Source organism: Sphaeramia orbicularis, chromosome 6, assembly GCF_902148855.1.
Source record: "Sphaeramia orbicularis chromosome 6, fSphaOr1.1, whole genome shotgun sequence".
Taxonomy (NCBI): Eukaryota; Metazoa; Chordata; class Actinopteri; order Kurtiformes; family Apogonidae; genus Sphaeramia; species Sphaeramia orbicularis.
Genome location: NC_043962.1, coordinates 36,904,663 through 36,922,439, shown reverse-complemented (window position 1 = coordinate 36,922,439; position 17,777 = coordinate 36,904,663). Strand labels below are relative to the sequence as shown.

At 36.4% G+C, this 17,777-nt stretch overlaps 1 protein-coding gene across 1 annotated transcript; it reads right to left on the bottom strand.

Annotated features, from left to right (window-relative positions):
- Positions 1-1,023: 1,023 nt before the first annotated feature.
- Positions 1,024-16,864, bottom strand: dus2 (dihydrouridine synthase 2). Its single transcript, XM_030137516.1, has 16 exons — positions 16,789-16,864; positions 15,974-16,108; positions 14,474-14,519; positions 13,631-13,722; positions 13,477-13,520; positions 12,915-12,975; positions 12,786-12,833; positions 12,622-12,687; positions 11,313-11,383; positions 11,090-11,176; positions 10,223-10,391; positions 8,983-9,104; positions 8,739-8,879; positions 7,075-7,162; positions 4,429-4,502; positions 1,024-3,502 (listed from the first exon to the last, which is right to left on the bottom strand). The coding sequence occupies exons 2-16, from the start codon at positions 16,091-16,093 to the stop codon at positions 3,229-3,231; spliced, it is 1,503 nt and encodes a 500-aa protein (XP_029993376.1). The 5' UTR covers positions 16,094-16,108; positions 16,789-16,864; the 3' UTR covers positions 1,024-3,228.
- Between the last annotated feature and the right edge of the window lie 913 nt (positions 16,865-17,777).

Genomic DNA, 17,777 nt, shown 5'->3' with positions numbered 1-17,777 from the left:
TGAAACATCTTATCTGCTGATAAGAAATAGATGATTTACATAAAATTAAACATAAAGGAAATAAAAGCATCTGTGTTCTGCTTTTTTCAGCTGATGGTGGTTTGGAAGACTTCTGTCCTTTTCCCCAAAGTAAGCCAAAGTTATTTTACAAAACAGAACTTCATCTGAACAACAACTACTAATGAAGTGGCAGGAGATGATGTCGTTAAATCCACCCAGTGTGGATTTGTAGTTTGAATAAATACATGTACGTTTATGCTTTCAGAGCAGCTTCGCCAACACTGAGAAAAGGTTTTTGCGATGCTTTTAATAAGTTTCAGAACATTCATCTACTACATCACAGGTGTCAAACGTATGGCCTGTGGTCCAAAACCAATCCTGTGAAATCCAAAAAATTCCAATGAGGATATTAAGCATGTCAAAATTGTTGGATGTCAAAATCATTTTAGTTCAGGTTCCATTTTCAGACCAATATGATCACAAGTGGGTTGAACCTGTAAAATAATAACATAATAACCGATAAATAATGACAACTCCACGTTTTTCTGTTTTAGTGTAAAAAAAGTAAAGTTACATGACAATGTTTCCAACTACAAACTATCGTTTCACAAAAAATGTGAATAATCTGAAGAAATATGAACAACCTGAAACATCTTAAGTGAAGTAAGTGCAATTTTAACAATATTCTGCCTGTTACTAAATGTTTTGTGTATTTGTAGATCCACTATGATCTGTAAGATGTAATGCACATGAAAATGAGGCATAATATTGTCAAAATTGCACTTTTCTTTTTTTAAATTTTATATTATTTATGCTATTTACATTTTAAAGAAACACTGTAGATGTAAACATTTTCATAAAGTAATTTGACTTTTTTCACTGTTATTATTTTACTGGTCCGGCCCACTTGAGATTACATTAGGATGAATGTGGCCCCTGAACTAAAATGAGTTTGGCACCCCTGTACGACATAATACATTTATCAGCATGTCCACAGCCCAATTGTCTTTTTTGTTAAGTCACTGTATTATTTATTACTGTTACAATTAAACTGGCTCATGTATTTATGATTAAGATGAAAATACAAAGAAAATGTTGTCTGGAAGACTTAGAGGTTTTCATAAATGTAAAGGCAATATCAATGTCAGCTTTTTGGCACCACAAATCACTTAAAAAGTTAGTGTAATCAACAGAAAGTACATGAGGAAACACAAAAAGTTTGTGTTTAAGGCACCAAGGTTGATTTTATACATTTATCTGAAATGAAGAGTGTGAAGGCGCACGACTGTCCCCGACTAGCAGCAAATCCAACTTCAGGTACTAAGTTAAAACATGGATTTAAATATCTATATATATATATATATAAATTAAAAAAAACTGAAAATCAGGTTATGCAATGGGCATTTTTACTTTGGAACTGCACTTGAGCTAGGGCTGCACGATACTAGCAATTCAAATTGTTCTTCAATATTCAGAACACACGAGTTCTTGAGCTGTGTGACGACTCCTCTGAAATAGAGTGCGACATTAAAATAATTGTAACCTGTTGTTTTTAGCATTCATATCGCAAGACTAATGAACACCCTTCAGTCTTTTTTAGTGAATCCATCAGTGTTTTACAGGAGTTTAACATGTTTTGGAAATAAAAGTCATAAAAACGAGTCACAACAGTAACTCGGTTCAATTCTTAATGCCTAAAATGACTGTGTTTTTTAATAGCCTGATATATAATTGCCAGAATAACTTGATGAAACACAACATCAAAGATCTTCTATGCCATTATGAGAGGGAAAATTGTTTTCAATTCATTATGAAACTGGAAAATTAAATTAGACTGTAGCAGGCTACCACTGTGTAGATAATTACAATGATGAAGACAAACAAACTCTATATAAATTGTAAATTTGAGGGGTTTTTTTATAGATCAGAAATAAAGAAGACTGAGCAAGTGCTAAATTAATCTAATATTATCTTTTTTAAATTAATTTGCTTCAAATGGTCTCGCACGTGATGACAATGCTGAAGTGTTATCATGCAGCCCTTCTCTGAATCGTCTTTCCAAGGCAGTTTTTACTTTTCTTTCATAAACACACTTCCCTCATGCATGGAGGGAGGTGTAGAGCTGGTCAGATTTAGGCCCCTGTCCACACTAACGTGCCTATTTGTTCTAATAGGATATTTTCTTCCTACGTTTAAAAAAAAAAAAAAAAAAAAAAACACTTTACAAAACATCTGTCCAAATCAACACAAAAATGACCCCCCCAAAGACCTGACAAATTATTTTTTGTTGGACTTTAAACTGTGACCACTGTGAATAATACTGGACGTCACACATGCACAGGGTTTAATCTGTCATGAATGTGAACAGCAACAAGTTCACTTATAAACTTCAGTTACCTTAAATGTTAATTGGGGTGGTTGATGTGTATCTTTTACCTGGTGTAGATTTAGCCATAACACCAGTCTGGTCGATCTCTCGAAGGTATCTGTGCTGACCTCCATCTGCTGCAGGTCATACACTCATTCATACACCTGGATTTGATGTTTCAGATGCAGCTTCATTAGACAAAGCAAAATGGGGTGTGACACCATAGTTTTCCAATCTCTCTGTCCACATGGATATATACAAACTGGTTTTTGTTTTTGTTTTTTTAAATATTCACTTTGGATTCAGAGTCTCCAATAAAAAAACAAAACAAAAAAAAACCACCATTAACATGTGGACGAGGCACAAAGTACAGACAAAATACTTGATTAGCAAAATACCTGCATTAGTGTGGATGGGGCCTTTAACAGTAGAAAAACAATATATTCCTGAAGTCATCTTTGTTTTTGTTTTTTTGGCCTAAACAATATACCTTCAATCCTGTATGGAAAGCAAGAGGGATTATAATGACCTGAAACTATGGTTATAAATAAATATCTTAAATTTACTAAGAGGCACCAAACCAGCTGATCCAGTTGAAGACCACAGTCGTACTTGGTGGCTACAAGTACAAACGTAAAACACTTGAAGAGATGAACAAAAAAAATGGTCCAGTAACATAAAGGCAGAGTCATGCAGCAGTGGGAAACATAAAATTCAGGCTAAATCTGTAAAAAGTCAATACGCTGTTTGGTGTTGAAAAAATAAAAGTCACCGCTAAAGGCTGCTCATAAAACTCACATCAGTTCCATTTCCAGTGTCTTTTCCTTATAATTCAATTGTTTCTGATGTTTGTTTTGTTTTTATGAACTCTTCTGTCGTTCTGGAGGTGTGTCTGGTTTGTGATGGTTGCCGTTGGTTACCACAGCAGTCTCTGAGGTCTCCGCTTCCTGTTGGACATCAGCTACGTGACGTTTCTTGCTGATTTCCTCCTCGGCGCTACCGTTCACCTTACGTTCCCTCTTCCTCTTGCAGACCAGACCGGAGTCTTCCTCACCGATGCGGCCTTCAGGAATCCCCAGCACTCGCAGGCAAACGATGGCAGCGGCTTGTTCTGCGAATTTCTTTGACTTCTCCCTGTAAAATTAAATAAACATCTTAGTTTTAACTTTAATTAAGAGATCAGTATTCTGGTTTCTATGGAAGTCAAGAGCAGCCGTGCTTGAAATGGTTTATTTAATGCTGTTATTTCAAGATTATAAGTTAATTATTTCATTTACCTCATAATAACAGCAATCCTCTATCCTTAGAAAAGTTATTAAAAAAGCTAATAGTGTCATTAATCTGCAATTATTTCATCATCTTGTGAAGTCTTCCTTTTGTTTTCTCAAGATAATAAAAGAATAACCCTCAGCATGAGAGGATTAAATAATAATTGAAAGTATAGATGTTCTCAGCTTCAGCAAGTTTATTTTGCAACCTTTTATATTTAGTTAAACAACCTGAGTGTCCACCAAAAAACATCTCAACAGAGCCTCAAGTTGCTCCTTGTGAAATTAAACACCTCGTGAACTTGTGTTATTGGTTCAGTACATTCCTTAACTTAGAAAATCAACACATTTTCCTTCTTTCCGTCACATTAACCTCCATATTAAGAGGACTGAAATGTTGTTTTCATGTGAATGTAGCGTTTAAATGATAAAAAGATGCTTGTGCAAGTTGCAAGAACCACACATAAACCATGATAAAGTTACCACAGTAAAATCAAGATGAACTTTTTTTCACTTTAAAAACACATATCTTAAAATCAGAGTGAGTGGTTTATGAGGATACGGTGTCACGACATTCTGAAAGAGAACAAGACGGTAAACTAATAAACAATATTATCCATACGAGGTGAAAATACTTTTACAAATGTTTGATTAAAAACAGATGAAATGTTAGACCTTAGGGACAGATGTGAATGTTATGGAGTAATTCTGAGTGAACATTGGCACAGGAGCCTTTTAAGATAAGAATATGGATTCAAGAATGGTACAAAGGACACAGGTGCGTTTACTGACCACAGTGAAGATCTGTACTTCTTCTCCGCTACCATCACTGTCGACTGAAAGGCTCGATCCTGAGCTCGCTGTACCTGAAAACGTATCACACGCAAACACTGTTAAATCCTTTTCCATCTCAACCTGGTGGAAAACAGTTCAGTTCTATTTCATATTTCATCTGGAACGAGTTCAGCAGCCTTCTGTTTACAAACCATTATTACCTCCGCCAAGGAGGTTATGTTTTTGCCAGGGTTTGTTTGTTTGTCTGTCTGTTTGTCTGTCTGTTTGTCTGTCCGTTAGTGTGCAACATAACTCAAAAAGTTATGGACAGATTTTGATGAAATTTTCAGGGTTTGTTGGAAATGGGATAAGGAAGAAATGATTAAATTTTGGTGGTGATCGGGGGTGGGGGGGCCCACGGGGGGGGCCACTGATCAGCCTTGGCGGAGGTCTGCGCTCTCCGAGTGCTTCTAGTTATTTATTCACTCATTTGCTTGTTAACTCAGTTTACACACAGCACAGACCATTGAATTTATTATTGATATCATATTGAAATGGCAGGAGCTAGTTAAGCTACAGCTACAGGACAACTTGAAACAGATGTGTATATCAGTGGTTGGTGTTAAACTCTGGAATTCTCTTTATAATGAGCTGAAGGACTGAAAAACATATTCCAACTGAAAAACATGTCTAAAGACAGAACAATGAAATTATATGAACAGTTATAAGTTTTTACACTTTGCTTTGTATTTGTTTTGCATCTTGTGACACATTTATTTACTTTTGGTCCGGTATCGTAATTGTTTTGCATCATTTCGTTAGGTAATATATTTACCTATGTTTTGTTTGTTTTGTACCTCCTGGATATGTAGTTTTGCACTAGGTTTTGTATTCATTTTGTATTACCTTTGGATGTATTTTGTTTGGTTTGTTTGACTTTACACAGTATGATTTTATAGCTAGTTGTGTATCGCTAACCATTAAGGGTATTATTATTTACAAGGGGGCAGGAAATATAAGATTTTCTTCATCCTGCTCCTTTTCGAGCATGGGTGTGTACATGTTTGTTCACCTGATGATTATTGAATGTCTGCTGATGAAATGCACAACTATGAATCAAATAAATGAAATGAAAATATTTTGGTACTTTTTTTATTTTAATAAATCTGTTGCCTGTATTTATCATGTCTGCACTAGTTAAAGGAGCCTCATGACACTTTCCATTGTACTGCTCCATGTGTTCCATAATGATAATAAAGTTCAACTGGGAACAATGACCTCAAAGTGTTTTGGCAACAGTTTAGAAATTAGAAATTATTCATAGTCAGGGTTTAAAAATCACTTGGTATTAGATTCCTACACATTTTCACAAATAACATTTCACTATTTTTCTGGGAGCCATAATAATAAATAATAAATGATAAAACAACCAAACACCTTATGTAGTTGGACTACACACACTTTCCAAACCACCGTAGAACACTTAAATCACTGTGTCACTTTATATCACTGTTTCACTTTTTTTTATCAATGCCCTGAAATGTGAATACAGTCAGAAGTCTTTATGTACAGTACTGTACAGGAAGCACTTTTAGAGTAGTTTCTTTAGCAATTGTCTCTTAGAGTGTCTATACCAGGGGTCTGCAACCCTGGTCCTAGAGAGCCACTATCCTGCATGTTTTAGATGCGTCCCTCTTCCAGCACACCTGCTGGTCATTATCAGGCTTCTGCAGAGCTTGATGATAGGCTTATCATTTGTTTCAGGTGTGTTGGAAGAGGGATACATCTAAAACATGCAGGATAGTGGCTCTCTAGGACCAGGGTTACCGACCCCTGGTCTATACTAACCTTTTTGTCAACCTGGTACTAACCCACTTTTATGTTGTGTGTAAGCTGCTGAATACTTGAATTTCCCCCCGGGGATCAATAAAGTATCTATCTATCTATCTATCTATCTATCTATCTATCTATCTATCTATCTATCTATCTATCTATCTATCTATCTATCTATCTATCTATCTATCTATCTATGCATGTTATTTCAATGATCATTCATAATAGTTTATACATAAACAAAATACACTTGAATGACAATTTTGGCCAAAAACATTGCCAGCGACACAAATGTTGTTATCGCAAGCATTGCTGCCTGTTTTTTTTTTTTCTCCACACATTTCTGAAGTGCACTAAAGAGCAATACTAAGCATGTTATACCTGTCAGAGACTATTATTGGCAAGTGATCACATTTATGCAGAGTGAATTTATGTCACTGTGACAACTTTTTTGACCCTGACTGTATTGTGTGAAACTTAACAGGAAACATTTTCACACCCACTCAAACTACTTTGTAAAACTGTTAAGCTAATAAGATGTGTTGTAATGGTTGTAATCACAAAGATCCAGAATTCTGCAAAAAAAAAAAAAAACTTCAGCAGCAAAATAAAGTGAAGAACTAATCCTAGAATGAATTAATGCTACTGTTCCGACAATGACAAACTAAAAAAAGAAGTAACTTTGAAACCCACCTTTCTGAATTTACATGGTCTGAAATTCATTCAACATTTCACTAAAGACATCCTGTGTAAAAATTTAACTCCATGATTTTTTCCCTGAATGTCCTCGAGATACTACACAGTCGTACCGTTTCAGATACTTATTCTTACCGTCTCGTAGAAGGGCTGCTCCAGTTTCTCTTTGCGGCTCCATTCCAACAAAAACATCTTTGGAGTAATCTGAGGTGGATACTCCCTCCTAAAAAACACAGAATCAAATCACAATCACAGAACATACATATGACACATGGGATATGATAAATCTACATCAGTTTTACATTAGATTCGATTTGATTGGATTAGATAGATCTTTATTGATCCTTTGGACAAGCCCTCAGGAAATTGAGGTTCCAATAGCAGCACAGCACCGAATATACACACAAGAAAATAGCAATACAATAACTATAAAAAAAATTAAAAAAAAAAAAACATAGCATGCTGTGCACTTTTAATCCCCCTCAGGCAAATATAGCATAAGATTCTGTTGAAAGTTACTGCCCTATAATTTAGATTAGATTGTCTTTGTGTAAAACTTATCACATACATATTTATATTTGAAAGTACTAAGATACTATAACTGCACAAAGCCATTTGACCTTGAAAAAGTAGGTCAAGGTCACCTATTTTCAAAAGGCTTCTACTCCATGCCAAGATGCATTCACAGTATAAATTTGGCGCCGATATTTCAATGCATTCTTCAGATAACGTGATTAGGTCATTGAATGGACAGATAGTCGAATGATTACAATACTCCCTCACCCACAAATTGGCCATGGGTAAAAAAAAAAAAAAAAAAAAAAAAAAACAGGGCATGTGACACAGGTGACACATGATGAGATGAGATTCTGAATCCAATTGTAATTTTAGCACCTTTGATAAATAAACGTATGATAATTCTTGATTTTTACATTACAGTATACCATCAAACTGCAAGCCTAGTCACATGTGAGCCAAAAATTAAGAGTCACCAGAATTACATTGGACCATTTTTGCCTGTGGTCTAAACGCAGCCTTAGATCTGATGATATTAACTCACCGTTAGGGATGTAACAATTACCGGTATAACGATAAACCGCTGTAAAATTGCAGACAGTTAGTATTACCGTTTAAATTCTAATTATCATGATAACCGTGTTTGATTACAGCATTTTTTAACGGGAAAAAACACCTATTTAAAGATCTGCTTTTATGTCAAATATTTGAGTATAGTTTTAATTTATTACAATTTAAATTTTCTATACCTAATATTTGGAACCAATATTCACTTTTAAAGTCTTTGAAAAAGTTCATTAAGCATCTTTATGTTATTTATGCAATAAAGTATATACATTTTTCAAATCGGATTTTATACTTTTTGTGTGTTTGTTGTCCTTTTATGTTGATATAGTAGGTTAAAGTGAAAAAATAATAGGCAGATGACATATATGAGGTTGTGCTGAAAAAAAAGATATCAAACATGGCTATAATAAACATTTGTTTATATAGTATATAAAGGCAAAATCAACAGTACTGAAAAACAGCCAAAATAGGCTCAGACCACTATGAGTTTATAATTGAATGTTTCTGCCAAGAGAAAGTACATTGTGCCAATTATTTTATTTTCATTTTTTTATTTTTTAAATACAACTTGGTTAAATTATTTCAGTGTGTTTATCAGTACTTTTCGAACATTCTGAACACAATTTCAACAATACCACGATAATAATGATAACCGTGATAATTTTGGTCACAATAACCGTGGTATGAAATTTCCATATCGTTACATCCCTACTCACCGTTCAAACTTGACAGCCATGGTGATGACGTCTCCATCCATGACAGGCTTGTCGGGCTGGCTGCCATTCTGAAGGGCGTCCCTTCTAACCTGCTGCTGTTCCTGGATCTGCTGGTAAAACTCCTGCAGCCCGTACGCGTTGCTGTAACACAAAACCACCGGTCAATCACATCACACCTCACGGATACCCGACATCGGACACTGACGATCGCACTCTGTCACACCCAAGGGTCATAAAGCTGTACCTGATCTCAGCGTTGGTCTGGGCCGCCTGCACCTGCTTCCCCAGAGGAGACTCCACCTTATCTCTCAGCATTTGACACAGACAGTACTTAGTGTTGAAAGCGTTGTTGTCGTACCTGATGGCCTGTAAAAACAAAACCAGAATGGGAGTTTAGTCTGGATCCAAACTACAAGAAGATGCAGAAGTCACAGCCCTGCAACACACATCTCAGTCACTGCTTTTATGCAAACACACTAATAGTGCACCAATATTTTCCAAACATGACAAATTCTGAAATTACATTAGGTTGTGCAAACACAGAGTTCCTACACGTTAAATTTAAGACTTTTTAAGACTACTTAGAACAGAATTTAAGGCCCATTTCACGGCCATACTGGCAAAAATTCATGACTCCTAGAATTTAGAAAACTGTACTTATTTACTCCAACACCTTGATTCCTATCACTCCGAGTCATTTCTCACCAGGGGCTGCAAAGTTAGCAATAGCGGTTTCCTAATTTTAATATAAATTGTCGGGTTGGCACTGAATACGCTAACCTTACTTTCTTTGCTTGGTTATTTCCCAGACACTTTAACCATAATGCAACCAGCATGTTCATGGCAACAAAACTTAAGACCTACCATATCACATTTAATACTTTTTAAAGACTTTTTTTTAGGTATTAAATGCAGATTTGTAAATTGAAGACTTTTAAAACTTTTTAAGACCCTGCAGGTACCCTGAAACGACGTATTCTGCTTAGATAGTTGGAATTAGCTCTCATCTTGAATATCCGTAACACTTTTTGATTAAGAAATGTGGAATATGCTCATTTTATTCCAGCTTTTTTAGGATTCTCTTGACATGAACACCAAACGTACATCTCATGTGGGATTTTATTGCAGTTTCAGGCGCAAGGCCCCTGTTTATAGTCGGTTGGAGTGGAAACAATGATGCTCTGGTAAAAAAAAAAAAAAACACATTTCTGATGAAAGGAGAAACACACCTATTTAAAACATTCTGAAAGACAATATCGACAGGTTTTTGAATATCACCATGTTGTCCTTTTCAAGAAGGTAGTTGAACGAATGAAGAAAGAAGGCTGTGCTTGCATGATCAAAAAAGTCAGAATAGTCATGTTAGCAGCAGCAGGAATATTGTCTCTCTTTACAACAAAGATTACAACACAAATACTTTTTGTGTATATTAATGTATTGTGCATACAGGATATAGGAGGCAAAAAGTCAAGATCCACACTCACGTATTTGAGGTATTCCTCCATGACCCTTTCAACAGGAACTGGACCCTGGCTGTTGAACACTGATGCGTTCCACATGGCGGCCCGGGCCAGCATGACTGACGAGGCTCCCGTTGCCTTCCTGAACTCCTCAATGTCACCGTTTTTCTTCACCAGATCCAGAGAACCCCCGCTGCAATAGGGATGATCAGGCTATGACTAATGAACAATCTATTATAAAGATTTTTACAATACTTCACTTTTTTTTTTTTTATATTTTAATTTTGCGGTTCTTACATATTACAGGGTTCCTACAGGTTTCTACAAATGAAATTTAAGACGAATTACAACAGAATTTAATGCCCATTTCACAGCTGCTCCCCTCTACTCATGTCAAACAGGTCAAGAAGGATCTTTTCTCCAACCAGGCATGATCAAACTTGCACTTCACCTTCTCCCTTGCTTGCTTTTTGCTTGCGAGCCATCCATTAAAGTTCCCAAAGTCAGGTTTCTCGGGCGACTAACAGCTGCACATGTGTTAGGCTGAATGTTCTGTGATCATTTCTCACTGGGGGCTGCAAAGTTTGCGATAATTGGTTCCTAATTTCAATATAAATTGTTGGGCTGGCACGGGTGGAACTGAGTCGACTAACGTTACTTTCTTTACAGCTTGGACATTTCCCAGACACATTTAAACACAACTCAGCCAACAAGTTTATGGCAACAGAACTTAAGACCAACCATATCAAATTTAACATCTTTTAAAGACTTTTTTACGGTATGAAATGCAGATTTGTAACTTCAAGACTTTTAAGACCCCGGAGGAACCCTGTATTAAATTGAAGCACCATAGAACAAATTTTTATCCCTACTGACCTAACATTTACTTACTTGGCGATGACAGGGATGGAAACCGCCTGAGAGACAGCCTGAATGTAATCGCAGTGGACCGGGTGCCTGGGACGCTCCTCCTTAAACCTGATCCAAATGATTACAATAAGAAAAAGAAAAACTCAAACAGCCATTTGTGAATCCTAACATGTGGATGTGAGAAAACACAGTGTTGCCAGGTTGCTGATGTTTGTGTAAAAGAAGTGTTTGTAGAGTGGTTTACCTGCCATGCACAGCGATGGCAGCAACGCCAGTCTTCTCAATCCTCCGAACTAGACTGACCGTGTCTTCCACCTGAAACCAGTAAAATCTGCAGATTTATTACTCAAAGTCAGAACATTTATAAAACGGATAAGGATAAGAGTTAAAGTACTTATGATTCCCTCAACAGAGACAAACCTGTTTTCTAAAATTTAGTCAAAGCTGTTAAGCATCATGAATTAAACCATCTCATGAAAGTAATCAGGAGGAAAAGAACTTCAAAAATACCCACATATTATGGACGTGTCCTAAGATCAGACCTTTCTGGGATGATATATTTGTCGCATTGAACACAGTTTTCAACCAAACATTTTCTAAAGAATTAACGTTTGTTATTTTAGTGTTCTATCTTGTTGATGAATAAGCGGAGAAAGCCCTCTCCTCCCGCCCACTTGTTATATTTATTCTATATTCTACTAAAAAACTTGAAATATCATCTTCATTCACATTTGAGGTGTAGACATTGAACTGTACCCAAAAGGGAAGCTTTGAATGATCTGCTTCTCCAATAACACAAAGAATGGAGAAAAAAAAAATGCTATTTTAGGTGTAGCCCCAGAAAGTTTAGAGGGAAATAACTGAAAAAATACCTTTTGCGAATTTTACTAACGGCAGCCATTAACCTCCTAAGACCCAGCTATGGGTTTTCTGTCCACATATGTGGACAAGAGTTTCACAACTTTATACAAAAAAAAGGAAAAGAAAACTGTCCACCACAAAGGACATTCCATAAAAATTGTAAAAACTGCATCTGAAAAAGCTGTTGCATCATGATGTTTCCAATATAGGCACTTATTTAATAAAAAACAAAAAAAGTTTGTACTTTGCTGACATTTCCTGGGTCTTAGGAGGTTAAATGCATCACTATCAAGTGGTTGAAACCTGAACCTCCCACATATAACATTTGGATTGAGAAGGTGAGGAAAGTCTATTAGATGGAGCAAGTTACTTATGTACTTAGAATTCAGGGAGAGCTATTTACAAAGAGATGGAGTCCCATGATTAACCTTTTAATGCAATAAGCATCAGAAGTGGTCATCTACATGTATGTTTTTTTTCTTTTTCTTGGTGTCATTATAGGGTCATTCATATTTCATTTGTGACTAATTGTAATCAATATCTACTGCAGATAGATATTTTTTCATATATGCCATACAGGGATGTTTGATTAGATATGTTTATGCATGTAAAATGCTGTGTAAATTTGTATGAGCAAAACTAAATAAAAATCAAGTTTAAAAAATACAAAATGCAGTGAATTCACATCTTACCGAGGGCAAGATTCTGATTTTACATGTCACAGGAATGCCGACTCCAGTCACCAGCTTCTTGAGGATCTACAACAGAGAGAAAAAGAAAAAAATACAGAATCAGTTTCTGGATATAAGAAAGAGGATTAAAAAGGGAACTGTGATCATGGTGTGGTTATACTCACTGCCTCAATCTTATCTGGATCTGACAGAAGAGCAGCTCCCATCCCACCCTGGAGGGTAGTAAAAGGTCAGAGATCAAGTAGGGGTCAAAGGTCAGAGTAGCAGAAACACAGCACAGACAGATAATATACCTTAGTGGAGTATTCCTTAGGGCAGCCCATATTTACATCGATAGCGGCCACATCCTTTTCCCTGTATGAAACATACATCATCAGTTACTCAGCTACTTTTCATTAAACTATTGTTTTTATACTTAATCTGGGTTAATTGGAGCTGGGACAAAAAGGAGGATAGCATACAACAAACACCCAGAGCCAAGAGTAAAACCAACGACATTGCTTTTCATGGTTCATGCCTTTCACCTCCTGGAAAAACCACTAAACTATGTTATGCTGAAACAGCCTCTGCTTCTCAGCTCAAATTGTGTCAACGATCATTTCATACCAGCTCAATCAGAATTCACAACTTTTTCCACACTTCAAAGCATGGATCATTTCTCATTTTGAATCTTTTCATAAAATAACCTAATATGCTTAAAGTAGTACATCTAAGTATTGTTTATCTCTATTGTTTGTAATGTTTCTCCTTTTCTGTTTTCTGTTTGTGACTTCTGAACTCTGAATGAATAGCACAGAGCAACCACCACTGTTTCCCTTAGGTTCTACACAATCTGAGGTGAGGCTGTGAACTTACACAAGCTGGGCCACAGTCAGTGCTCTTTCTGGGTCAGCAGTTCCCTGAAAAAAGAAAAGAAGAATCACTGCTCTGACTTTTAATCAGTGGCATACAGAAAAGATCAAAACATAGATTACAGTGTCTATAATAAATGCATGTTCAGATGTCTCACCATCTGGAAGACAACTCTGTCCCTCTCCCGCTCACAGGTCCTGAACATTACACGATCATCAGGAGCAACAAAATCCACCGTCTCCAGCACCTCTGACAATGTTTGTGAGGAAAATAAATAAACACATTTTCAAACCAAAATGTTCCAATGATGATGTGTGCGTCACTGTTTTCAGAAATGGTGGAATGTAACAGAGTTCTGAGATGAGTAGGTGCAAAAGTACAAATTTGGGGAACTTGTATTTTGCTGGAATATTTACATTTTAAACAGTTTTATACATCTTCTCATCTTCATAAAGGAATACTGTTGGATATTTTATTGCACTTGATTTGTCTGACAGGTTTAGTTACATTTCAGTTGATAGGTGTCCATCCCCTTCCTCTTCTTTGACAACCACATATGTCTAAATTCATTATCTGAAAAGTGATCTTTTGGGGCCAGATTCAGTATCTTCCAAATAACGTTACAAAATCCTCTTGAATTGACCACAATGAAAACATGTCCATATTTCTAAGCTTCAGAAACTTATTTTAAGAGGACAGGACCACAATGCTATCCACATATGAATGGAAGGATTAAACCACTCAACAGTGTATAAGGGAGTTCAAATAAATTAAACCTTGAGATCTGCAGCAGTGAAATACAAAATATACACTAATGCAGCAGAAAAATGAATCCAAAATTATCATCAGTGCTTTCACTTCTAGAGGAGTATTTCCAAACTGTGCTATTTGTACTGTTACTCCAGTAAGCAGTCTGAATCCTCTGGATCTAAGTCTGGATCATTAAATGACAGCTCATATGAAGCATGTGTAAAGGAAAACCAAAGTGTCAACTTCTTACCGTTCACCACTCTCTGACACTGGGCCATTTTAATGTCAATCAGCTCCTGGAACAGACAGAGCAGAGTTTAACACATCAATTTGTTTAACTCATAAAGACCCATACATCAACCACTGACCAAAACAATCTACTGATCTAAACTGTTGATTCACTAATCCTATCAATCCATGTAAATAACTGGTGTAAAATGCAGTTTGTCATTTTGTCATGGTCATCAGATATGACCCATTTGGACGTTCAGAGGCTCCTCAGTGAATGTGGAAACATCATCAACTTCTACAACACTGATTCACTAGTAAAACCCACAGAGTATGATAAATGACAGTGGATGGAGATGCTTGGTTTATGTTCAGTTAATGATATATTTTATTGAAAAAGTCACTGTGGCTCAGTTGGTAAAGCGGGTCGTCCAATGACCAAAGGGTTGGCAGTTCGAATCCTAGCTCCAACTGTCCACATGTCAAAGTGTCCTTGGGCAAGACACTGAACCCTAAATTGCTTCCAGTAAGGTCTAGCAGTGCCTTGCATGGTGGCAGCCGCCTACTGGTGTGTGAATGGGTGAATGTGAGGCCTTGTAAAGCGCTTTGGGCAGCTTAAAGTATATAGAATGCACTTCTATTTACACCCCAGTGAATACATGTTACTGACTTGACTTCTTCCCTGGAGTTTCTGTGCTTTATCAGCTCACAGGTTTTCCCAGGATCATCACAGGTTTTCCCTGGATTATCTCTGGACTTGCTGCTGTGGTCCTACCTCTCTCTCCTGCCTTCATCATTATCACTCACTTATCCATATAGTTATGATAGTGTTTATTATATAGTTCCATAGATCTTCTAGTTCAGTTATCTGTGCATCAACTGCATCCATGCCCCCCCCCCCCCCCCCTGTCTCTCTCTATCTCTATCGCTCTCTCTTTTCTCCTCCTTTACTCTGTATCATTAACCCCAACTGGTCAAGGCAGACGGCCATCCTCCAGGAGTCTGGGTCTGCTCCAGGTTTCTGCTGTTAAAGGGAAGTTTTTCCGTCCACTGTCACCGGTCACAAGTGTTTGCTCATGGAGGATTCTGTTGGGTTTCAGTAAATTGGCTTAGAGTCTGGTTTTGACCAGCTCTATATGTAAAGTGTCATGAGATAACTTTTGTTATGACTTGGCGCTATATAAATAAAATTTGATTGATTCATTCATTGATATATATATTCAGTCCATTTACCATTTACTTCCCATCAGTTTTTTTCTGTTCAGATACAATAACCTTTGACTTTACTCTTTTATGAACATCTACATGACCAGTCAATTAAACATAGAAAAACAGACGATTTTCACTGGAAAAAATGACAAATTCATAGTATAATATTATAATAAATGGTGATAAATCACTTGGCAAAGGTTAAATACAGAGAAAAATGTATTTGGGAACTGCCACAAGAGTCAAACTGGGTTATGGGCAAAACCTGATATTTAAATCAGTGTTATATCTCCGTCATAGCCTCGGTTCTCACCTCACAGTAAACCACATCAGCTCCATAGTCCAGAGCCAGCAGCCTCATGGGGAGAGTCCCCACCCGGACCATAGGAGCCAAGGCGGTGATGTTACTGAAGCTCAGCCTGGCTGCCATCATGGCGGCTCAGTCCACCTGCAAACAACACCACAGAGGAGGTAACAGTCAGGGCAGCCTCATCCATCTGTGCTGCGTAATAATGAATTAAGTAGTTTGTTTGTGTTGTCCAAGAAACACGCCTCATCTTACGTCTTCAACTTTAGGCCGAATCTCTGCTGAAAACTGGGCTATTTAACGCCACCTCCAAGCAAACGGATTTCACGCTTATATAACATTGACCAGAGAGATTTAAAACGCAAAGCTTGTATTTGTTAACGTCTTTATTTGATGTGATGAACCATTAATAAGCCGTAAAAAACATGACACTAAATTCTTAACTTTTAATAATGTTTTTCTTAATGTAACTACTCCTACAAGACAGTAAGCTATACTGCTGTGTCAAGCGAGAACACCTGAAACAAAAGTTAAGATTTTTGTAAATACAAATTAAATATGCGATTCAAACCTATGCCGATATACTCACAGTACAATGCTGATTTGTTTGGCATTTTGATTTATATTCTATCGGGGAAGAAAGGTATAAAATCAAACAACAAATACTAAAATATTGTTTATTCTGCTATGCTAACACTACAGCTGCTCTGTCAATGTGTTTTAGCATCACATGAGCTAAAGTACATAAAAACACAGCAAGGGGCCTCGGATTTACAGAAAACACAATGTATATTATGCGTTACTTTAAATACACAACTCACCGGCATTTACTTGTTGTAGATATTGACGACTACAGCTGTACTGTGCGATCATGTGGGGAACAGACCGACGCATGCGCTCTTTAAACTTTCTGTTTGGACGTCAACGTCACCACTACGGCGTCGGTGAAAGGCCAAAAAATATGTATTTATGTCATATGAAGCAGCATGCATGAAACAAAAATTGATAACGTGTTACAATCTCAAGCTTTTATCAAATCATAAAAAACATTTTAAATTATATTTAAAAAAATACTTAACATGACAGTGTATAACATTATAAGCAGATTCTTTACTCAGGTATAAGTCACATACTTGTGTTAAAGAATACAGGTTTGTTCCTCTTGTGCAGTGAATTCTCTGTCACGTGATTTAGTGATTACTAGTTTGTCTAAAATTATCCAGTTATTCATAATGGATGTTTAAATTTATAGGTCTTCTTCATCACTCACGCAGAACTCTTAAGTGTAGTATAAAAATATTAAAATACAGTATACCTTTTTACACAACTTTTACAATATTGTAAAAAAAAAAAAAAAAAATCATCAGTCTTCTACAGCTACTTTTATTTTACGTAAATTAACATGAACAGTTGTCTTTTTTAAAATGTTTCTACAAATGCTTATTTAAATTGAAATTTGTGATTATCCAACAAATTAATAGATGTAATTTTTTGTATTTGATGTAATATTCGTATATATACAGGGTGGGGAAGCAAAATTTACAATATTTTGAGGCAGGGATTGAAAGATAGTGTATGACCAATTAGTTTATTGAAAGTCATGAGAATTTATTTGCCACAAGAAAATTTACATAATAGAAAATGTTTTTATTCTGTGTGTCCTCCTTCTTTCTCAATAACTGCCTTCACACGCTTCCTGAAACTTGCACAAGTGTTCCTCAAATATTCGGGTGACAACTTCTCCCATTCTTCTTTAATAGTATCTTCCAGACTTTCTCGTAATAGTTTTGCTCATAGTCATTCTCTTCTT